Genomic DNA, 25166 nt, shown 5'->3' with positions numbered 1-25166 from the left:
TTGAACCGGCGAAAACCCCATGTTTTCCTCTTCATCTGCCACGATAGTACCAGGAACAGGACTACAAGGCCCATGAGGCATCACACAGAGGCGGTTCAACCACCAGGCCAACTAGGCAGTTGCCTGTGGCACCATCTTGTTGGGGGCACCATCGAGGCAACTCCTGTCTCCTGCGGCCTGCCTCCGCAAGGTATTGAACTGCTTTTTCTGTTGATTTGTTGTAAAACATGATGTTTTAGTGCTTAATTTGTAAAATCTTAATGTAATTTGATGTTTAATAGGCTTTTCTTAATCCCTCCTTATTATCAAACATTTTCGCTTATCCAACACTTTTATTTTTCAATGATTGGTTTTGGGGGAGGGGGGGCGCCAAAATTCTGTTCGCCTACACTTGAAAAATACCTAGGGCTGGCTCTGCATAGAGTAGTGGGGTATACCTGGGTTCTATAGATTTTGGCTTGGTTTGCTGGCTAATAATAACGTATGGCTATGTGTGAGCCTTTGCTTTCATCTGGCCGGTGGAATTATTGCTCCTAGCCTAGGTGCAGACAAAGCTCTGTGAACTATTCTGAAGCTCACTTGGTGTGGTGCAAATGAATGGGTCTTAAATTAAGCAGATTTTTTAAGCAGAGCCTGTGCTTTGTTTATCACCCACCTTTCATGGCAGTTCCAAAGCTAACTGGAGCATAAGACTTTGCTTTCGAATTCCCACATTAGAGGAAGGCTAATTTATACAATCTCATTGCACAGATTTATGGGAAATGCAGTCATGTTTAGAGTGGTCCCATTGCTTGAAATGTGTTAACTCTGACTGTAAATAGGGCCTACCTGTTACCTGCATTAAATTGTTCTTTTAAGACAGGTGAACAGTATTGAAGTCTAGACTAGATACTATTGCCCAATATCATTACTAAATACAGATTATACAATTTTTGCAAGTATTATGGCAGAAAAATTGAGAGACTTTTTAAAGAATTGGATTGGAGAAGATCAAGCAGGCTTCCTCCCAGAAAGGAGCAAAAAAATAATGTGAGGATAATCTTGGACATGGTCGAATACTACGAGACCCACCATCAAAAAGAAGTAGCTCTGCTTTCTCTCGATGCAGAGAAAGCATTCAATAATTTAAATTGGAATTTCTTTAAACTACTATTTCAAGAAATGGACATGGGCTTCCAATTTAAAAATGCAGTAAATGCAATATATGAACAGCAAAAAGCAAAAATTGTGATCAATGGTCAACCTACGGAAGAATTTACTATTAACAAGGGTATTCAACAAGGATGCCCCCTTTCACCATTAATTTTCATACTTGCTTTGGAAATTTTGATGAGAAATATACGAGAGGATCAAGAATTGAGAGGAATTAAAATAGATAAACAAGAATACAAGATTAGAGCCTTTGCCGATGTTATTATCTGTATAATTGAGAATCCGAGAGAGAATACAAAAGTGGCTAGACAAAATTAAAGAATTTGAACAATTGGCGGGGCTCAAAATAAATAAAATGAAAATTATGATTTTAATGAAAAAGATATCAAAAGAGAACCAAAACTTGCTGCAAAATTTGACTGGATTTAAAATAGCAACAAAGATCAAATACCTAGATATTTGGATTTTAGCAAAGAACAACCAACTTTTAAAAAATAACTATTTGATGAAGTGGCACGAAATAAAGAAAGAATTGGAAAGCTGGAAAATTTTGAACTTATTGTTGTGACAGATAGTGGCTATAAAAATGAATCTTCTCCACAGGAAGATATATCTATTCCAAAATATTTCAATAATACAAAATATGAAAAATTTTAAAGAGCAGAATAGAGATTTGACAAAATTTATATGGAATGGCAAAAAACCCAGGGTGAAATTTACTGTAACGAGTGATTCTAAAAAGAGAGGAGGCTTTGGAGTACCTCACCTCAAATTGTACTTCGAGGCATGTACCATGGTATGGATTAGAGAATGGATCAAATTATCAAAACTTAAATTACTTACATTAGAAGGATTCAACCTGAGGAAAGGGTGGCACTCATACCTATGATATGGGGGATCCATCAAGGAAAAGAATTTTGGCAACTATTTTGTGAGATTGTCCCTGTTGCAGGTATGGGGAAGGTATTGAAGAAGTTTTTACGAGAAGACACCATTGTGGATTGCGCCGTTGGAGGAAAATCAAAGAAGATAGTTAGGTTGGACGAAGTGGCCAACATACAAAGAACTACTGATAAAAGAGAGAAACTCCTTTCGTTTATGAAAACATGAAGATATAAAAATAAATTACAAAGAGGTCACGTGGCTCCAATACCTACAGATTAAAGATCACTATAACTCAGATATGAAACTTGGATTTATCGAAAAGGAAGACTTTTGGGATAATATACTGCAAACAGAAAAGAAGTTAATGACGAAAATATACAACAAGTTGCTTGGATGGGCCACCGAAACTGAAGAAATAAGGAATTCAATGCCGAAGTGGGCAAGGAACATCGGAAGACCAATAATGATGAAGGAATGGGAGGAAGTATGGCAGAGAAGATTTAAAGGAAAATTGGCCTAAAATGCTTCACAGATGGTACATGACCCCCAATAAATTAGGATTAATGTATAAAAATGCTGATAACAACTGTTGGAAATGTAAAGATAAAGTAGGAACATACTACTACATGTGGTGGTCTTGTGATAAAACAGTAGAATTCTGGAAAATGATTAATAAAGAAACTCAAAAGATATTGGAAGCTGATTGTACAATGAAACCGGAAAAATATTTATTGGGAATATTTGAAAAGGAACTTTTTTCAGACTCCAATAAAGAAAAATTACTCATATACCTTGCAACGGCAGCAAGAATGGTCTTCGCCAAAATATGGAAATTAGAAACGATACCAACTAAGGAAATCTGGCTAAATAAAATTATGGAGATAAAGGGCATGGATAAACTGACTTTTTATTAACGAAGAATAGTGACAGAGACTTTAAAATGACCGATTGGACATCACTTTAAAACTACATTAAAATGAACTTCCGAATTTAAATAAAGAAATAAAGACATGAAAAATACGTCAAAAGGGAAAGAAGAACTAAGTAGAAAGAGAAATAGATAAAAGCTGGAATTTAACTGACAGGAAGAATGGAAGTCAAATCCTTTTTTGTTTTGTTTTTGTTTTGCACCCCCCTTCCTTCCCCCCAAGCCTCTCCCTTTGTATTTTCCCTCCCCTTCCTTTCCACCCCCCTTTCCCTTTTCTCTTTCCCTTCCCTCCCTTCCCTTTCCCCCTTTTTACCTTCTCTCTTTTCCCTATTTTCAATTTTATTATTTTGGAAAAAAACCTTTAATAAAAATATTTTAAAAAGTCTAGCTACTGAAAAGCTTTTTTCCTTTCCTTTAATAGGCACAGAAAATATATTTAAAGTGTCATTAATACTATACATGATGTTGGAAATAAACTGTTTGTTGTAAGGAAAATACAATAAATTCAAAATGAACAAGGGAAAACTTAGTTAAACCTCTTACTTTCACAGTACTTCTCATAAAAACCATTCAATCTTTGTTCTAGTAAAATATTGTGGTGACTCTTGTTTTCCTCTAGCCTACTGTTATGTAACTGGCTTGTGAGGGGTGTGGTCTTCCTTTCAAGATACTAGATTATGTCAATATGATTTAATGTGCAGTTGAAACATAGCTGGCTAGTTTTTCATAAGGGTATCCATCCAGTGTGAGTTCAGTTATTTCACAGTAGGTTATCTAGAAGTTTGACCAGCTCATTAATTTTCTAGACCCCTTCCCAGATTTCAGTTTTTCCTCTGAAGTAGTGTGTCTCTAACTTCTCAATGTATAGGGGCATAGTATGTGTGTGTGTGTGTGTGTGTGTCGGGGGAGGGAGTGAATTTTATTAAGCCCTAACTCTGGAGCTGTAATAGAGATTCAGCAGTTGATTTACATACTGTTCTCCTCTTATTGGGATGTTTGCAGAGCATGGCTCAATATTTTGATTTTCTCCCATGTTTTTAATAAACCCTTTAAATGCACTGTCATTCCTCATACTGTTTGTAGCATCCTAGATACTTCCCACTCATGTGATTGGTAATCTTGCTCATATCTTTCATCTACCTCAATTTGCATTTTCATCATTTTCATTATCATTTGAAAAAGAAATACGAACAAATCCCTATGCACACTGCACATGTCTTATTTGTAGTGCAAAACAACAACAATGAAAGAACAATAAAATATTTTAAAATGAAAACAATCTTACCCAACATAAACCTATCAGGCCAATGAGATAGTCAAGTTAATTAGGATTGTTGTTGTTGTTGTTGTTGTGTGCCTTCAAGTCAAGTGGGCGAGCCTAAGTCTAAAATTATTTATTTATTCATTTACTACATTTATTTACTACATTTATATCCCACCCTTCTCACCCCGAAGGGAACTCAGAGCAGCTGTATGTACATACAATATATTATATTATTAGCATAACACAATATTAACATTATATATTACTATATTGAACTATACCACTATACTGTAATATTATATGTAATATATAACATGTAATTAATATTATTATATGGTATTATTATTAGTATTACATTGTATAACATAATAATATTATCAATATCATATGTATATATAATATATTATATTATTAAAACTGATATAAAAATGTTATATTATAAATGAGGGTGGGGGCCAGGTAAATGACCTTGGAGGGCCGCATCCGGCCCCCAGGCCTTAGTTTGGGGACCCCTGCTCTAGGCTTATTTTTATGTTTGTTACAGACCCACTGGGATTTAAAAAATACAGCTATTTTAATCGACATTTGCCCAAAACACTCTGAGGAGTTTGTGCCGTATTTGGAGTTTCACTTTGTCTCAGATATAAATTTCTTCCTCCAATTTCTAGTAGGCCTGGGGGACATTTCTACCATGTTTCCCCACAAGCCACTTGAGGCCTTTTTGAAATGAGAAGTATCTTCCATTCACATCCCGTAGTTGAATGGCTCAAGAAACCCCAAAACATAGAGGCAATCCCCGTGTCATTTGCGGCTTTTGGTGGGAGTAGCTGCAGTGCAGGATGAGGTCCTTCAAAGTCTCCAGAGGTTTGGGGAGGTGGGCTGGGCTAGTGTAGCCCCTAACTTTCCACATTTGCCCATTGTTTCATTGCATAGATAAAACCATAGATGAGCAATAATTAATGAGTCTATCTGGGAGCTGAAATTAAAAAAAGAAGATAAACATTCAGGCTTTCAGGTATATTTCTCTTCCTTGCAGAATGTCATATCCAGGATATCCTCCCTCTGGCTACCCTGCTTTCCCTGGTTATCCGGTAAGTGTTCATTAGATTATTTTCTGGATTTCTTCAGGCAATGGCAGCAGGATAGGGAATGTTGTGAATGCCAGGCAGGGCACAACTACACTGACACTATAATGCTGTATCAATGCGTGCTGTAACACACATCAAGAGTAATACTGCATTTTTTAAAAAATCAGAAGAAAACCTGAGATCAGCAAAAAAAAAAAAGTGCTGCAGATAATATCTGTGTATCTCAGATCCAGGGCAAAATTGGCTGTGCAAAATGCAGGCGTCCACCCCTTTTTTAAAAAGTGCAGTTAAAAAATCCAAATCTGGGTCTGCTAAAAATGTCCCAAGGGCATGGTTGGACAGTTGATCCCCATGGGAGGAGGTTAGTGATGACCTCTGCTCCTACCTGTCGCTTTCCCTTTTTTCCTCACCCCGGACACCTCTGGTGCACTGATTCACATTTCTGGTAAAGGGGTGTGGGTGCGAATCTTCAAAGCAATTTGAGGCCAGGTTCCATGTTCAATGTACTGTATTTCTTCAATTGTAAGATGCTATAGATTGTAAGATGTACCCTAATTTCAGTGCCACAACCAACAGCAAACATACATAAGATACACCTGAGATGTTTGTATAGGAAAAAAGTTGGGCTTAGAATTGAAGAAATATAGTAATCACCAACTGGTCCTAGACTTGTCAGTGTAATCACCCTACAGCAATATTGGTTTGGTTAAATCCACTTACAAAATATATTGTAGTGTCAGTGTAGGAGCGAATCTTTTTGATCTATAATGGGACAAATCAAAGACATTTTGGTCTAGATCATGCCACAAAGACATGTCCCTCCTCATATGATGCAGTAGTGTTGCCTTGTTTAAACATTACTGAATAGATGAATGCTGTTAGGAATAAGAAATACAAGTTTTTCATTGAGGCAACACTCACTATTGTGTCATTTTTCAAATCATGCCATTATCTCTCAAGATGTTACATTTTAGTTTGATTTATACAAAGATTGTATTGCATTTAATCTATAAATAGTTTTTCACTTTGAATTAGTAATGACTCCCTTAATTTATTTTTTATTTACCAAAAGTTACAACTCTTTTTCTTCATATAATGTAGCATATCTTATGCTGATTTGCAGCATTTGAGTCTAGAAGTGGTTTCAGCCCTATGGAATAATGTCTACAAATAAAGTTTTATTATTATTATCATGGAATAATGTTGCATTCTGTTCTTGTATACATGAGTGTATGCACAATTGCTCTGGTGCTCAGTCTGTTGGACTAGGACTTGGGAGATCTCAATTTTAGCCCCCATGAGCCATGAAGCAGTCAGTCTTTTTGGTTGACCTACTGCACAGAGTTAAAAACAGTGGCTGTTTGGATCCTGTTCTTCTTGTTGTGAGAGTGCCTCAAATCGTTTTTGACATAGGGCTTCCCTAAGGCAATCCTATCACTGGGTTTTGCCTCGCTTTACTTCGGGGCTGAAAAAGTGTGAATTACCCAAAGATCATCCAGTGGGTTTCCATGTCTAAGCAAGGATTCAAAGCCTGATCTTCAGAGACATAGTTCAAATCACTTCAACCAAGCTTACTCTACTTTGGATCCTACTCAAGCTTTTTAAAGCTTTCCTAGTGATTATTCCATGTATCAATTCATTCTATAAGTTTTTATGTGTGTCTGGGTTGTTGTTTTTTTTTTTAATCCAGAAAGTAGTGATGGAGCTGAAGCAAGAAGCTCAGTATACATTTTGAGTCTTTTGTGAATTTCTTTCTCAGTGTGGGGTCAGCATAGCCTGTATCTATCATTTCTGAGTTAAAGTAACAATGGCCTCTGTGTGTTGTGAGAGTTCAGTCTGTATGTGTTCAGCCCACAGGGCAAGACTCTGCTTATCCTCCTGCTGGTCAGTATCCTTACCCTTCTGTGCCTGGAGGCTTCCCACCGATGGGTGGCGGTGCATATCCTGCTGCCCCACCATCTGGAGGATTCCCCGCAACGGCAGGATACCCACCTGCATCTGGAGGATATCCCCCTGCGCCTGGTGGATACCCTGGGGCTCCTCAGCCTGGTGGGATGCCAGCTTATCCTGGAGGTAACTTGCCAAAATGCTTTTTGCTGTTAGACTACTCTGTAGATGAATGCCTATTTCATGTAATTCAAGCAAAATAGGCAAAAGGAATGTGTGTCCCTGGTCTTTACAGTTACAGTTTTTATGCTACATTATTCGGAAAGTCCAAAGGAACTTAGGGCAGGAGGGGAAACCTAAATGCATAACTTCCAATTGTCTTGCTTTTGGGTGCTGATAAGGTCCAGCATGAAGGAAGCTGAATAATGGGTTTGACACAGTTGAGGGTTTTTAGTCAAAAAGATACATAGGACCAAACTGACCATAGGCTTCCTCATTCTTCCAGTGACAATTTATTTAATTGATCACAGTATATTCCCCTTTTTATTCTATTTCCAGAGTTGACTACAGCATTTTTTTTACTGCTGTGACAATTTTCATTATGTCTCAAATGGTATTTTAACATCTAAATCAGTTGTGGCCACTTGCATTTCCCCCTGCTGCATTTATGCCCATCCCAGTGCCTGCCACATGGCCACCACCATAATAGACAATGTAATGTTACGAATGCATGAAAATGTCCAGTTTTCATTGCAAAAGCAAAGTTTGAAATTTCCTTTTTGGTTACAGTTAACATTCCAAAGGAAAATTAGAATTTACTTCGCATCTCTCAAAAGCAACTGCAATAACTACATTCTCTGAAAACGTGACTTCTCATTGCCTACAGATCATGGGCTGCAGTGTAAGGCATAACATCAACTATGTGATGGGCTTCCTTCCTTCTTACCCTGTAATTGTTAAAATAACTTACACATTTACAGCAACATAGTTCTCATTAACCTGCAGTGATAAATAATGTTGCTATAGATAATACCATATTGCAGGAAAGGACCTAATTATAATTTGTTCCTGGTTCTTTGTAACAGGTTTTTTCCAGGCATAGTCTAACATATCAGCCAGCAGTAAAGCAAGGCATTTAGAGAGAATGTGTGTTGTCTGGCAGCCAATTAGAATTCCTGGAAAATGCTTACAAATTACTAGTTTGTTTTAAAATGGAAGTGGCTGTTTTAGAGGTGAAAATGGGGCCCAGCCACTAGATTTTGGGTATCTATGTGTGCAACCCCTGAGTGTGTTGGGAGGATGACAGTTCTGCCCCCCACCCCCAGCCATTTGTATGAAGCTGTTAGGAACAATTATTGGGTGCTGTGGAGCATTCCACCATCAGCTGACTCTGCCACATCTCAATCAGGAGAATCCATGGAAGTTCTGGACCCGTGACTGGATTCAGTGCTGGGCTGGATGTGGGCAAATAAAGCTGATTGAATGCTAGTGCAATGACAGTTTTCTGGGTCTTGAAACCAGGCAATTTGCCTGTTTTGGACAAAGCTGCTCTCCCACTGAAGGGACAATGTCATTATCTTGTGATGCTTAGGAAATGTTCCTGATGCACAATACAAGCTACTATGATAAAGGTCACATCCCCCCCCCCCCCCCCCGCTTCACATGTTCTGGACAGCAATAGTTTAGCCACAATAGTCCAGGCACTGGTAACCTTAGGAGGGATTATGTCAATGAACTATACGTATGCACAGCTTCTCAGGGGTTTGTTCCAAAAACTGCAACTGGGACACAATACAGCTGCCTGCCTTTACAATATCTGCATTTTTATTCAGGTTACGCATTTAGAATGGCATTGGCTTTCATTAAACTTGTCCAGCATTTTGTATAAATGTGTTTACATTATCCATTCACATCCTGAAGTCCTACACCTCAAGGAAAAAATGAACATGAAATAGTTATGTATAGATGAAAAAAAGAGTACTTTTATATTGTACTTATTTCTTTTGTATTCATATAACCTATGGTCAAAGCTTTAATAAACTACTACTACTACTACCAGTACTAATTAAAAAGGAAGAATTGCTAGATATTTTATGAGGATATTATTTTGTATATTTAATGCTTCATATGCTCTGAACTTTACAGAACATTTTGCAGCTATTTGAATGTATAATGTAAAATTGTGCCTACATGTTTATGTTATAGATTCTTTTGTAAATTGTATTTGAAAATATGTTTGGTTACATTTACATTGTTTTAGAATTGTACTCTTTAAAAATCCTTTTTGTATTTTTCCAGGGGCCGGGTTTGGGGCACCCTCAAATGGTTCTGGCTTTGGCTACCCACAGCCTCCATCCCAATCGTATGGTGGGGGTGCACCTGCACAAATGCCAGGTATGATATGCTGTTCTCATCTTATGCCATTAAAATAAGAAATCATAATGATGATTGTTTTAAAATGCTTTTAAATTAAATATGATTTAAGTCAACTAGGTTTTGGTGCATTAACATGTTTTTATCTTACACTGACTAGACTTGAAATATTGATTAAGTACAAATGCACAAGTGGTTAACTTTTAAAATGGGGTGGTACCTAATTGGTGCCATGGGATACTTGGTACTAATTATGCCAGTGTTAAAATCCCAAGAAGAAGAATAAGAAAATTGATGCAGAAAAGGGATGAATTAGGATGTGAGAACGCATAAGCGTGTGACCTCTTCTTAAGCTCCTAAACTCTGTTAGGTTGCTGCCTATGATATATATACTATAGTTAGATTTCTATCCTTTTTATTACTTTGGGAGCTTCAGTCTGCCTTGGAAATGATATTGGAAGTAACATGCTTCAGACTATTACTAGTTAGTGAACAGGCAGCAGGAAAGGGAATGAAGGAAGTAGGAGTCCAGAAATGGAGAGAAAGGGGCGTCATTTTAAGGATGCTTATGGCACTATGAAGGTTGCAGGCCTATTTACATACCTCTGCTATGCACACAACATGTTCACATATGAGCATCTTACTTCATTTTTATCTTTCTCTTAAGTTGGGTATCCTGGTGGACAAACAACTAGCCCCACACCTTCTCAGGTATGTTGTTTCTGTTGTCATTATAGAAGTGATTAATGTTTGTTTCATTCAGAGCAAACTGTAAATTGTTTTGGCAGCAGTGCCTTAAGTTCCAGTTCGCAAACCAGTGTATAAGACTTCTGCATACACCATATTTGCAAAATCATGCTCCTCCTAGAGTAGTTTGGATAGCACAAGAATGTCCAAGAATCACTTCTGCCTTTCAATTTGAGTTTCTTTGATAGAAATAAAAGATAATTTGCAACAGTATTACAGGCAACCTACATTATTTTGCTTATATTATTGTAATCTCTTGAACTTCAAAAAGGTAGGTTTACATTCAGTGTTTGAGGGAAATCCCCTCTCTTGAGTTTCTCATTGAAAATCTAGTTAGGAATCTCTCTTGGTTTTTTTAAAGTTATTTTTTATCAAAATCTGGTTTGAATCAAAATCCAAATTTAGGCCCCATTTACAAAGGCACTAAAATCTGGCTGAAAGCAGCTTGTTTTTGAGATGTCTAGAAAACATTTCCTCCCAATGCAAGCTCCAAAGCAAATTCTGTCAGAAACAGCGTGATTAAAAAAAACCTCACCAGAAATCCCAATTCAAGCAATGCAATCTTCTGCATCACTCCTGTGTATAAACCAGGCACAGGAAGGAGCCAAATGGCAAATATGGAGCGCAAATGTAAACAGGACCTAAGCTGGATCGATCGAAGTGAAAAAGCAACTGCACAGCACACCTGTGCAGGTACACAAATGCCTCCCCCGCCAACTGGCTCCAGACAATGAAACTACTGTGCTGAGGAAGCTGGTTATCTCTGCCAGGAGGTAAGGGGGAAAAACAGAAAAGTAAAAGCATTGATTTTGATTGAGCCAGGATCAGAATATTGATTATAGAGATCTGGTGGCTCTGTGTACTCCTTTGCAGCTTGCAGCTGGTTCATGTGATGCTTGTGTAAGCACTCTGGAGTGAACTGGATCTCTGTAATCCACATTATGATCTGGAGTAATTCCCTGTGTGGAAGCAGTTTTAGTGGGTCATGGAAAACATGCAGCTTCTGTGGGAGCCACTTTTATCTCTTAAGATGTGTCTTATCACCTAAACTGAGTCTATTGCGTTCACCTAGAACATAATAAATGTTAGCAGAGCTGTGTGGATTTAGCACCAGTAGACTTTACAATGTATTGACTCCCTGACTACATCTTTGTTCATCTCTCCCAAGTACTGTATTCAAAATTTCAGTAGTAGTCTTTAATAAGCATTTGATAAAGGTGAGTTATATGGTAACACAGGCATTCCTTGTCCTCAGCCTGCAGCAATGATTCAAGCCACACAAGGCACGATTAGACCAGCTGCTAACTTTGATGCAGGGAGAGATGCTGAGATTCTTCGCAAGGCTATGAAGGGTTTTGGTAAGGACTGTTTTGGCTTGGGAGAGGGGCACTCTGTTGGGCTAAATACAGACTTAGAGTTATATGTTTGTGTGCTTGATGTGTAGCCTCTATTTAAGGGGTTGCCTGACATCTTCTCAAAATGTTTGCAGACTACAATTTCTTTTTTTTTTTTTTTAAAGAAAGACAAATTGCCCCTTGAAGCTTCCTGGAGGAGTAATTTCCACTTTAATAGATTAGAGGATACTTCTGCCATGTGTAATGTTTAAAAATATTTGTTCTGAACCAGAATAGATTGTGACAATTTCTGGTTTAGTCTGTCTGTCTCTCTCACATACATTTTGTGCATTTTTATCAGAAAATCGGTCCTACACATGCCAACATTGGCCACTCCCTGGATTATACAATATTTATTTTTAAAAGTGTTTGAGCCCAGAAATAACAGGCTTTTATCTTCCTACTCCAGTTTGGCTTGTCCAGCTTGTCTTCTTGCTTCCTAGGGACTGATGAACAGGCCATCATTGATGTTGTGTCCAACCGTTCTAATAGTCAGAGGCAACAAATTAAGGCTGCTTTCAAGACCATGTATGGCAAGGTATGTGCTATGGATGATTCCTTTTTAATCATCAAAAAGGGAAGCAAATGAGCACTAGCTCAGGGGTGAATGGCTTATGCATTTATCTGTTCAAACAAAGTGAGACCTGTAATGTGACTCCTCAGTTTGACATTTGTTTTGCTTGCCAGCTTATCTTCAGCATGCTAGCATTGTGTCATTGGAATAAAATGCTGCACACATTTATGGAACTGTTTTGTATTTGAAAAAAAGCCACACCCCTGAATACCCCCCACACCCACATTAATGCAACAAGAATTAAATAACTTAGTAAACACAATGCAATTTGGTATTACCCTTGAAGATTGATAGAAGTTGGCATGCATATCCAGGGATCAATTCTGCACCTGTTTTCAAGAACATTGGCAGGGAACAAAGCCTTTTGCTGTGCTTTGCTAGTATAATTATGTGGCTGTAAACTGTCCAGTATGAGTTGAGAAATGAGACTTTGATTAAGGTTGACTTTTTCTCCTAAGAGATCGATACTTGTCAAGCTGCGATAACAGTAATAAATACATAGCAGTATCAAAGGCACAGGTGCATGGCATAGCCGTTCTTCAGAAGGAATCCTGCTTTTGTGCATTTGAGTCCTGCTATCAAAAACAAAAAGCAATTTCTTTTAAAAATAGGCCCTGTTATCAAAAACAGAAAGTAAATTATTTTAAAAACAAGGGCATTTGTTATACTGATCTATCCTCATTACTTATTTATATTTTTATTAATTAAGCCAGTGTTGTGTAATGGTTTGAGTTTGAACTGTGACTGTGGAGACCAGGGTTTGAATCTCAACTCAGCCATGAAAGCCCATTGGGTGGCCTTATGTAAATTACACTCTCTCCACCTCAAAAGGCAGCAAAGACACAATTCCTCACAACATATCTTGAGAGGGAAACACAGTGATAGGTTCACCTTAGTGTCACCATAAGGCAGGCATAACTTGAAGACACAGAAGAACAACATTGGAAATACGTCTCCTGGGCTCCAATAAGCAAATGTGATTGCTAGATATTGCATCTGACATGTAGGCAATTTATGTCAACATGTGCTTGTTGGCTTATGCATATTTTTCTGACCTTTGCCTTGTAACTGGACAGGATTTAATTAAAGATCTGAAGTCTGAACTAAGTGGAAATATGGAAGAGCTGATCCTTGCATTGTTCATGCCAAGTACCTATTATGATGCCTGGAGTTTACGGCATGCTATGAAGGTATTGTTTTTACTGAAAGAAACTACACAGTTCAATAAATACTGTAGAACTAAAGTAATTGGGAATGTCTGTAATTTTCGTTGCCTTTTCCAGTTTTATTGTCGGTAATATCCTAGCTGCTCTGTTGTTCACTGGGAAAAATCCTGCCTTGGTGTAAATCCCTACTAAAGCTGTGTTTGGAGTGTAAACAATGTAGGACTCTTGTAGCTTTTCTAATATTTCTTGGTTTAGGTTGGAGAAGCCAGTTTTTAATAGAGTGCCATACTAACAGGGCTTTGTTTTTTTTCAGTTAAAGTCAATACTCTTTTGGGTCTCATTCTGAGAGAAAGACAGAATATAAGTGCAATCAATTAATAATCACTGAGAAAGTAAACCATTCCATATTTTGTTTTTTGTGACCAGACTTTAGGGAAGATTTTTGGTTTTCAGCATCTACATTGTTTACTACAAGAGTCTCAAGGTTCAGACACAAAATGATACAATTCCCTAATTAATTGGCCCTTCCCCACTCACACAGGGCCATAAACTATGCTTACTCCATATGCATGAAAAAGTGATAAATGAGGTACTACAGATGGGAAGATAGTCAACACGAGATAAAATAAAATGTAGTCTAAAACTGCTAAGATTTTATGCCATAAGTCTAATAGACTGCATGCCTATTTAAGTTCTTGCTCTAATAACCAAATGAGAAGAGTCTTTTCTTGGTAGTAAATAAATAGATTTTGCATATCAAACTAAGGAAGGAGGTTATTCTTGTACTCCTCCATGCCTGGAAACATCATTCATCTTGTCTTTGGGTGCAATACTTATCATGATTTTAGAATATGGTAGATCTTCCCCTTAATTGATTTTGGGGGAAAAGGACTCCCTTTGCAAAATTAATTTTTATTTAATAGATATAATACATGTGTTACATTTGAATAGCCCATCCTGGGGTAATGAGACACGTGCGAAGCAATATCAGGAAGTTTTCCAAGTTGGGTGGGGAATCACACGTTTCTGTAAGTTCTCTATTTATGTTCATGCTTGGTGTGTAAAGGCTGATTCCAATGTCATAATATATTTGATTTGACTTTGTAACCACTTTCACCATGATAAGCAGAGCAGTACAAATAAGGGAACCTGTCTCTGATAATATTTTCCTTATTATTCACTGAGAAAGATAGATGTGATTAAGCAGAGGTGATGAACCTGCAACAAAGAAGAATCTTAAGAATACTTCATTTTTCTATCCCGCCATCATCTCCCCGAAGGGACTCAGGGCAGGTAACATGGGGCGATGCCCAAAACAAAACAGAATCTTTGCTTTGTTTGCAGCTTTTATGGAAGAGTTTTCAGTATTTGTACATATAAAATTCCATTTTACATGTACAATGTCTCCCGCTCCCAAATTAGTAAAAAAGTATTGTTGAAGTTTTATTCTTGAACTGATTGGAAATAAACAGAAATAGGTGTTACTTGTGTCTGGAGAATAATGGTTCTACAGGTGCTTCTGCTTAATCAGATCTCCTTGTGGTTAAAGAATTCCATTTTCTGCATGTTTTCCCAGCTGTCTTTTGTGGAGTTACACACGTGAACTATGTCCATTTGTTTCTCCCTTTGCAGGGAGCAGGAACACAGGAGAATGTATTGATTGAGATTCTTTGCACAAGGACCAATCAGGAGATCCGAGAAATAGTCAGATGTTACAAAACTGAATTTGGAAGAGACATTGAGCAGGATATTCGTTCTGATACATCAGGACACTTTGAACGATTACTTGTATCTATGTGTCAGGTGAGATGAACATGTTTTTGGACTACTTGCTTTAGTAGATCCTCTTCATGGGTTCTTTTTTCAATGGCTTAAGAATGATGCACTTACCGGAAGCTGCAACCTCCCCCCTTTATAGTGGCCACTTCTGTGTATGTCCATCTTGCCTGTATTGCACATTCAGACATTTGCGTGCCAGTCTCTTCTTCTTTATGCCTATGACTTTCCTGATCAGGCTCTTTGGGGAACAGGGAAGATGCCTCTTGAAGGAATAATTAAATCTTCGTATTAAAATTATGTGATCCTTGTCTGGCGTGGGTAGTAATGGGATTTAATCTCTTTCATGGTCAGTGCCCAAAGCATCGTTTTGTATCATGGCGATTGGCAAGATAGTAGACATCCGTTTTAAGAAATGATGCCAAATACATTCATGGAACACAGTGTCCCCATTAGGCTCTCGGTAACTTCAGACAATTTGTTGGAAGTGAGTATAGTGTACAATGGTTGTCATTCCATACTTTTTCTCCTTTTCCCTTGCAGGGCAATCGGGATGAGAATCCAAATGTTGATTACCAAAAAGCTCAACAAGATGCTCAGAGGCTTTACCAAGCAGGTGAAGGAAAACTGGGGACAGATGAATCTTGTTTCAATATGATCCTGGCATCTAGAAGCTTTCCCCAGCTGAAAGCCACCGTTGAAGCCTATTCTCAGGTAGATTTAATAGGGTACTAGAGCAGGGGTCCCCAAACTAAGGCCCGGGGGCCGGATGCGGCCCTCCAAGGTCATTTACCTGGCCCTCGCCCTCAGTTTTTTAATAAAATATTTTATATCAGTTTTAATAATATAATATATTGTATATACATATAATATTGATAAAAATATCATAATAATATAATACTAATAATAATACTATATAATAATATTAATTATATGTTATATATTACATATAATATTACAGTATAGTGGTACAGTATAGTGTGGACTGAAAGGTCGCAGGTTCAAATCTGGGGAGCAGAGTGAGCGCCCGCTGTTGCTCCAGCTTCTGCCAACCTAGCAGTTCGAAAACATGCAAATGTGAGTAGATCAATAGGTACCGCTCCGGCGAGAAGGTAAGGGTGCTCCATGCAGTCATGCCGGCCACATGACCTTGGAGGTGTCTACGGACAACGCTGGCTTTTTGGCTTAGAAATGGAGATGAGCACCAACCCCCAGAGTCGGTCACAACTGGACTTTTACCCTTACCTTATAGTGGTATCGTTCAATATAGTAATGTATAATGCTAATATTGTGCTATGCTAATAATATAATATATTGTTTGTACATACAGCTGCTCTGAGTCCCCTTCGGGCTGAGAAGGGTGGGATATAAATGTAGTAAATAAAGGTAGTAAATAAATAAATAAATAATTTTAGACTTAGGCTCGCCCAAAGTCTGAAATGATTTGAAGGCACACAACAACAACAACAATCATAATTAACTTGACTATCTCATTGGCCAGTAGCAGGCCCACACTTTCCATTGAAATCCTGATAGGTTTATGTTGGTTAAAATTGTTTTCATTTTTAAATATTGTATTGTTCTTTAATTGTTATTGTTGTATTGCACTACAAATAAGACATATGCAGTGTGCATAGGAATTTGTTCGTATTTTTTTTTCAAATGATAATTCGGCCCCTCAACGGTCTGAAGGATTGTGGACCGGCCCTCTGCTTTAAAAGTTTGAGGACCCCTGTACTAGAGGAATAGGGTTTTTTTTTTTTTTTGAGATCAAGTAAATGTGGACTAAAGAGGACATAGCTGGATTTGACAAAATATTAAACATTTTCATAATATTTCTTTGCAGATTGCTAATCGTGATCTACTGAGCAGCATTGGACGGGAATTTTCAGGAAATGTAGAACGTGGCCTGAAGGCTATCTGTAAGATACTTCCCGTATTTTACTCTTCAGTTTTCTCTTCATGCTAAACACTTACATATAATTAGGTTTTGGAGGAATTTCTAACAAAATTGGTCAAGTGGTCAGAAATCTTCTTCTTCCCCATACCAGACAAGTGGAACCAAGTCTACAGAATAAGAGGGCAACTGCAAATATCATTACTTTGCATATTTAAGACTTTTTTTTTCAAAACAGAATTCGCTTAACTATGCGTTTTGCTTAACATTAAGACACAATCATTCCTTCTGGATGAATAATGTGAACATCATTCTGGATGACAAATGCGAACGTGTATAAGTTGAGAAAAAATTGCAGTTTGAATTAAATCAGTGTGATGCAGTGGGTTGAATGTTGTACTAAGACTCTGGGAGAGTACAAATCTCAACCACAGAAACCCAGTGGGTGAAGTCACTCTGAGTCTCAGAGGAAAGCAAAGGCAACCTCCCTCTGAACAAATCTGTGATAGGTTTGCTTTGGGATCACCATAAGGTTGAAAGTTGCTGCTAGAATCAGAGCTGGTGTGAGCTATGGATCTTAACATGGACATTAATGCAGATCTGTTTCCTTGCAGTGCAGTGTGCCTTGAATCGCCCAGCCTATTTTGCAGAGAGACTTTATCATGCCATGAAAGGAGCGGGAACGGATGATTCAACACTGGTCAGAATTGTAGTCACTCGCAGCGAGGTAAGAAGTGTTGTGTTTATCTTGTACTTAAGATATACTTAATTAAAGGCTCAGTGATTCATCTATCTCCAAGCTGGTTTAACAGGTACCTTCAAGTTGCCTGTCGGTTCATTGCCACATCATGAATTTTATAGAAATAACTGATTCATTATTTCACTTTCCAGTTGTTCTCCAAGACTTTTGACTCTTATGAGAGAGAACAGTCTTGGCAGGAAGGTTTTAATTAAGAGGATGGAGAATGGACTTGCCGGACTTGACTGTATAATGTAGTCTCTTAAAAAAATTACAGTAGTTCTGGCCAATTCAGCATGCACATAATGCATAGTCCATCAGATAACATTTTGCATTCTGTGGAGATAATGCTGGCTGAGCAGCTTGCCAATTTCTTTTTGCTCAAGTAGTCTAGTGATATGTTAAAATACAAGCAGAATCTCTTTAAGGGGTTCTGTGGAATGGTTGCCACATCACCAAAGTCTAGGTAAAAGCAGGTAAGATAATTGGCATTGTCTTAAATCCAAGCTAACCAAGTTTGCCATCTGCAATGGTATTGCTCTCTCGTGGCTTTCTCTCACTCTTGACTTTATGAGCTATTTTTTTCTGTCCAACAGCTGCCCTGTTTTCTCCCGTCCTCAGTAACAAGTTGAGTATGAAACGAGATGGTTCCCGAGTACACCTCGTTTTACCAAAACCCATGCTTTTGTGGGATATAGGCATTTGCTCTGTTGAGATTAAAGCCATACACAAATCTTGCAGAGAGCCTTATTTTCCTTTCACCCCTTTCCTTATACCTTGCCGGCTTCCAATTATCTGCTCCATAATAAATTTCTTTCCTTTGGCACAGATTGACCTTGTGCAAATAAAAATGCTGTTCACTCAGATGTTCCAGAAGACTTTGGCCACAATGATATCAAGTGACACAAGTGGAGACTATAGACGCTTGCTCTTGGCCATTGTTGGCCAGTAGAGAGCATCCTTGGACCAGAAGAAGCAGCTGGGTAGGCAAAGAGCCAACTATATCGCAGCATATAAGTTATCCTAGAATATATAAATAAGTATGCTTTGGCTGATTTGAAGAGATTTTATTTTGCACATATAATAGCCTTAAATTTAATGCAAATCTTGTACTTTATAATATATAAAAATAAGATACTTGCTACATAACTGGTGTGAGATGTGTTTTTAATTTTTTGTTTTGTTATGGGGCAATAATCTAATAACACTTAAATGTAAATCACACTTCTTATTATAAGCTTTCATAATACAAACACATGGACATATCATCAAAGGTATATTCCAGTCCATTTTCATGTAGAAAATTAAGTTTCAGACTCAAGGTAGACTACGCAGCACCATCCATGCATATGGAAAATGTTGCATTAGGGGTAAGATCATTTCCCCAGTTTTCAGAAGAACATAATCCTGGGGAATGATGGTAGCCCCCACAGCTGTCCTACAGAATGACAGAGCACTATGCATCAGTTGGGAGGAAAAAAGGACGTGGTCATGAGCTCCCATGCCATGCGTAAGTGAAATGGGTCTTCCTAGAAAAAGACCTGGCTAATTTGCTCAAGTGGGTCCTTGAATCTGCACAATGGAAGATTTTGTTGCACGTCTTGCATGTTGTCTGTAAACTAATACCAAACTGGAAGAATATTGCCAAAAGTTTTGGCACGGGTGTTACACAAATGCCAGTAAACTCATTCGTAGTATTTTCCATCCTGTGTCATGTAAAGCTAATTGAAACAAAGCTGTGTTTATAAAAAGGGAGCAGTTAAAGTGACTTGATGGAGACATCTAAAGTGCTGTTTGTGTAAGATTAAAAGAAACTAAAACCAAGATACCAGAATGAAATGCTTTTGTTGTTGTTTTTTTTTGAGGATGTAGGGCACAAAAAGGCAACTGTGGAGGCAGCAGGGGCCATTCCCTCCTGCCCATGCCTGTGGTTAAGTACACCAGCATCAATGTAATGGCATTTCTAGCTGCCATTTTTGGAGGGGTGTGTTGAAGGGGAGTAAGCTACTGAACCTGCAGGTAGCTTTGGGTATTTTTTACCAGTTCTAAGGAAAATTTCCTCTGAATTTCTAGGGGAGGCTTCCAGGGCTGCATTTTAGGGGTTTCCCAGGACCCTTGAGCTGCATTTTGCCCACTCATGGAAGACAGGAGCCTTCAAACGTTTTAAGCAGAGGGCTAGTTCACAGTCCCTCAGACTGTTGGGGGTCAGAGTATAGTTGGAAAAAATAAAGAAATGCCTATGCACACTGCACATATATAGTGCAAAAAAGCACTAAAGAACAATGCAATATTTAAAAGGAAGAACTATTTTAACCAACATAAACTTACTATATCTTAATGGGAGTGTGGGCCTGCTTTTGGTTGATGAGATAGTTGTTTATTAGGATTGTTATTGTCTGCCTTCAAATTGTTACAGGACTTCGCTTCATTTCCCCTTTTCTCCCCCTCCCTTCCCTTATCTCTTTTCTTCCTTCCTCCCCCTCCCTCCTTCTTTCCTTTTCTCCCACCTTCCTTCCCTCCATGCTGGGGGATGCCTGTGTGGGTGGGTGGGGCTAGCACAGCACTTATTTGAGGGCCGAGGAAGAGACTATGGTGGGCCAGATCCGGCTCATGGTCCGTAGTTTGAGGAGCCCTGATGTAAAATGATATTTTTAGTTGCCTAAATGGAAAAATAATATTTCACATAAATCTATTAAATTATTGATGGTGGTGGGGGAGGCATATCGTTAAAAAGTGTGGTTATTTAATGTAGTATTATTAAAATGGATAATCTAGGGATGTTCAGTTCAAAGATCAGCAGTGACAGAGAAATATCCCTGAAACAGCCTACTTCCATTATCCTTCTCTCTCTTTCTGAGCCATATCCGTGAACTGGGAGGACCGCAAAATGACAACCTGTGAAACACGTTTAAACAAAGTTTGAAATTTCGGGAGGCAGTGTGAATGAGATATCCTGTGCTGTTTGTTCCTGCTATATAGCAAATATTTTTTTATATAAGCAACTTTATAAAACAACAATAGATGCCTGTCATTAGTAGAAATAATGATAGACTATAAAAAATGACTTATACAAGTTTTGGAAATCATCGCTGCTTTTACAAGGAAACATTCCATTGCAATTTTATTAAGCTTCGCCCACGTATGATTTGTGAATCTTGATTTTTATACAATGTTATTTCCATTAAGTATGTTTTCTAGCCACCTTTAGCAGTAAAAAAAAATTCAAAACCAACACAAGATCATGGCCCAAACACAAAATTTATTGTGCAATTATTTTTTTTTTATAAAATATGTGAATGGTTTCCAACATGCACAAATTGCTAACTCACACCAAGGTCATGTACTGACTGTATTTTGAGGCAAAAAAATGGGAGATGAAATCCACTGGCATATTCAATTCAAAATGTATGTAGCAAAATATCAAGAGAACGAAAGTAAAGTGGCACGTAACTACACTTCATCCTTTGTTAAAGGAGCACTTGGTTTTTTATTTTACTTTAACCAAACAGTTCAGGAACTATCAAAAACAGAACATGCATCTTGCTCTTCTTTTTCCACTATCAACTTAATGTTCAACAGAATACTTGTGCATTGCATGGCCAAAATAATACTTTTACAGAAGTACAACTGCACATCTGCAGTCACTCAGCCCCTTATTATTAATCATTTAAGCAACTTGAATGAAGTAAAATACTCATAACATCTGCAAAACCCAAAATATTCTTTTCCCCTCTACATAAGTATATATATTAAATATTTTCAAAATGAAAACGTGCACACACAAAATACAAAGCCAAGCTTTACAGAAATGATATGAATCAAATTTACTTTACATGTAATGTACAAAGTTCATCTAGTTCAAAGTTCAGACTTTAAATTATCTATGTTTTATAGTTACACATATTTTAAGATTCAAGTGTGGGGAAAGTCTTCAAAAGCTGGGCAAAAGGTTTCTAAATGAAAATATTTCCAAAAGTTAGTTTCAAGTAATAAACATCTCTATATAGAAATTTGTGATTAAATTTTAATTAAAAACAATGTTAACAATTTATACACTATTAGCAACAGTATACCTGATATCAGCAATTTACAGTTACTAAGATTTTTGGCATTTTTCTTCCTTTATCTGAAACACTGATTTGTCTGCAGTCTCAGATTCTTGTTTTAAGACCAATATAAAACATTGTAAAACTATGTTTTCAAGACAGTTCTTAAGACCGTTAAATAAATAGGGGCACATCTGAAAATCTGATTTAAAACAAAACAACCTCCCCCCCCCCCCACGCATCTAGCTTTTCTTTGAAAAGACAACCCTGTCCTGTAAACATAAAAAGCATTGGCAATTATTTTAAAGAATAACATATCAGTCTATCATGATAACAGCACGAGCTTTTGTCCAAATCCCTCTTCGCAGGGCAGCTCTAACAACATGCAGTTCATATCAAAGTCGTCACTTTTTGGAGAGTGATCATTGCCCCAAAGCGTTCTTGCTGAAGTTCTGTATGATCAAGTAATAGTCTTGCTTTGTATAAAAAAGGCTAGATCTCCTTGGGATGTTTTGGCTGTTATCCTATAAAGAAACGCCCCTTTAGGAATTATCAGGCAAAACAGAATTTCAGTGACGCAAAGGAGGTGGTCACTGGCTGTTGTTGTTACCAGTCCCATTGTTTCTATTGGCATTTGATGCATTCATGGAATTAATGCTGCTCTGCAGATGAATATCTTTCCTTGGTGGCATTCTCTCATTGATCCTATCCAAACCTTTTGCCTCTTCAAAGCTGCAGATTTTATGTTGTGGAGAGAATCCTCGTATTGCTTAACAAAATGCAAATTGGACATGTCAGTAATGGGAAAAAATCAGCATAATGTTTAATCAAAAGAACGAAACCTATTTTCAAAACCCAGTAAGCTTGGTTGTTACGAAGTCAGATTATACAGATGACTTAGCCAGCATTTCATTTGCTGCACACTAGTAATTTCTGTTCATGCTCACTTGACTACTGCTAAACTCTCAAGGAATGAGAATTATAAAAAGGATCAAAATCTTAAGGTGGCAAAATGTAGTTTATGGCTGCCATTAGGAAGGTGGAGCAGAGAGGAAATACTACAACAGCTTCAGAAAACTCTGCCAGGAAAGTTGCAAGATTTTAAAAGAAATTCGAATCAAGGAGACAGGAGCTCATTTTAGTTTTCAATTAAGAGATGATGGACAATATCCTACATCATTATGGGATAAAGGCTCAAAGGTGGAACTGTGCTATGTCCCCTTCCCCAGGATTCATTAATTCACTGCAACAATCTCGCCTTTTCCAGATCTTTCCATTGCTCATAGAGGATGTGAAGACAGTGGATTCAAGAAACATTAAGTTAAGTCCCCATAGCCAAACACAAACCAGTGACACCATCCACCAAGGTCATTATAGCCAGATACAGACCAGTGACACCACCAAGTCTTCCAGAGGTCCCAATGGATGATTTAAGGACATAGCACAATGCCTCTCCAACCCCCTCTGCTCCCCACCAGCCACTAAATGGCCACAGTAAGGGAAATATTACTGTTGAGTCCTAGGTAGCTTTGTTCATTGCAGAAACAGGAAGAGAATATAACCCTTTGCAATGCAGCTGTACGTTGCTCTTATATTTGCCTATGGCAATAGCAGTGTGTGCAAACTACTACCGAAGCATACAGCCCATTTCCTACCCACACCTCCAGTACTTAGAAAAGATAACCTATTCCTGTAAACAAAAAAAAACACCCCCCCCCCCCATAAATCTTCATCTTAAAGATAAAACATTCTGGTTTAGGTGTTGCTTGAAATATTAAGAAACAGGTTGCTCAAACAGATTTCAGGGTTTTCCAAAGATCTATATGGATAATCAACTATCAGATTTTGCTCCATTATTCAGACTGTTTCATGTGTTGCAGAGCAAGCAAGTACATATAAGAGCAGCACATATCTTAATCTTGCAGATCAGCCTATTTAAATTTTAGCATTTACTACTGGTTAGTGTCCACATTTTTGAAAAACAAAAACAAAACTCTTTCTCTAGACTTACAAATGTTGGTAGCCTGGAGGTAGCCCTTGCCATAAGTGTTGAGAATGGCCAGAGCTGATGTCAGAAGCACATGAGTCAACCCTGTGTTTAATTCTGTTGAAAAGTCACAGCTAGGATCTTCAACACCTACTTCCGAAGCATAGACACTTGAATATTTAGCTTGTACCTGCTCTGTTGTAACTTCTGAGCCCGTCCTAAGCTCTTAACCAGTTTGCTATTATTTTTTCATGAGACAATGTGCTGTAGTGGATTTAACATTAGACAATGACACTGGAGAATAAGGTCTGAATCCCTGTTTGGCCATGGAAACCCCCGAGTGACCCTGGGCAAATTGTGCTCTCGTGGTTTCAGAAGGTGGCAAAGGCCACTTCCCCTCTGAACAAATCTTGCCAAGAAAAAGCTTGTGATCTAGTTTCTTTACTGTTGCCATAAGTCAGAAATGACTTGAAGACACACAACAATTCTTCCTTCAAAAATCTTCAGAGAAACTTTCTTGCGGAGACTCTTTGGTACTCTGTGCCTGGTTCCTCAGGAAGCTACCTTTAAGGAAGTATTGCATGGTTCTGGATGCATGACACTCCTTTCTAGACCTCTTCAAACAGAGATAATGCATGTTTGTGTGTGTATGTGTGTAAGAGGAATTTGGCTTTCTTATACTCTTACAAAAGCAAACCAAAGTATATTCTGTTTATTTAATTACACACATAGCCACTGGTCTTTCTCTGCACTATACAACAAAGATTTAAAAAATGTCTGTGGTTGTGCCAAATGTGGCTTAGATCCTCTCCACTTCTAAGGTTTCAACTATTCTGATAATCTGATGTGACAGCAGTCCTGTCCTGGCCTGTGTGAGCCACCTTTTCTGGCCTGGCTCCTTGCTATCACACTTAAGATGGCCTTCACTTAGAGAGCCTTTTAACTGCTTGAAGAGAACAGTTTGATTCTGGATTCAAAGTCATGAGTAACGGAGACAGCCTCAATTACCGAAGTGCTGCTTACAAGTCATGAGATTTTTTTAATGTTAGCCTGTGGATACTAAATGGTTGAACAGGTTTTTTTTGTTAAACAAACACTTGTTGTTAAAACTGGTAAAGCACAATAGAAGACCAAACACATGGTATTTAGAAAAAATCTGCCAACTAGCTCTGCCAAGAATAAGGATTTTAACCAAAATCCTGGGAAATGCAGAGCAACCGAGCAATACTAGAAGACCAAATATGGACAGGCTCCAAAGAAGGA

The 25166-nt window shown here is 38.0% G+C and overlaps 2 protein-coding genes across 7 annotated transcripts in view; one reads left to right on the top strand and one right to left on the bottom strand.

The window, feature by feature from the left end:
- Positions 1–19694, top strand: part of anxa7 (annexin A7) — a 32766-nt gene extending 13072 nt beyond the window's left edge. The window contains exons 2-13 of the mRNA XM_008114234.3: positions 5266–5320; positions 7168–7390; positions 9503–9598; positions 10245–10288; positions 11580–11682; positions 12162–12256; positions 13369–13482; positions 15091–15261; positions 15778–15948; positions 17081–17156; positions 17746–17858; positions 18700–19694. Coding sequence (XP_008112441.1) covers positions 5267–5320; positions 7168–7390; positions 9503–9598; positions 10245–10288; positions 11580–11682; positions 12162–12256; positions 13369–13482; positions 15091–15261; positions 15778–15948; positions 17081–17156; positions 17746–17858; positions 18700–18822 — 1383 coding nt within the window. The 5' untranslated portion in view covers position 5266 and the 3' untranslated portion in view covers positions 18823–19694. The remainder of the gene's footprint in view (positions 1–5265; positions 5321–7167; positions 7391–9502; positions 9599–10244; positions 10289–11579; positions 11683–12161; positions 12257–13368; positions 13483–15090; positions 15262–15777; positions 15949–17080; positions 17157–17745; positions 17859–18699) is intronic.
- Positions 19695–21109: 1415 nt separating this feature from the next.
- ppp3cb (protein phosphatase 3 catalytic subunit beta) overlaps positions 21110–25166 on the bottom strand; it is a 41823-nt gene continuing 37766 nt past the window's right edge. For 4 of the 6 annotated variants that reach the window (XM_008114237.3, XM_003223103.4, XM_008114238.3 and 1 more), the window contains one exon: positions 21110–22685. In XM_008114237.3, the coding sequence (XP_008112444.2) occupies positions 22507–22685 (179 nt within the window). In that variant the 3' untranslated portion in view covers positions 21110–22506. The remainder of the gene's footprint in view (positions 22686–25166) is intronic. The other 2 variants (XM_062975891.1, XM_062975890.1) reach the window with 2 other exon arrangements.

Source organism: Anolis carolinensis, chromosome 3 (assembly GCF_035594765.1).
Source record: "Anolis carolinensis isolate JA03-04 chromosome 3, rAnoCar3.1.pri, whole genome shotgun sequence".
In the NCBI taxonomy this organism is placed as follows: domain Eukaryota; kingdom Metazoa; phylum Chordata; class Lepidosauria; order Squamata; family Dactyloidae; genus Anolis; species Anolis carolinensis.
This window is presented reverse-complemented; position numbering and strand designations above follow the sequence as displayed.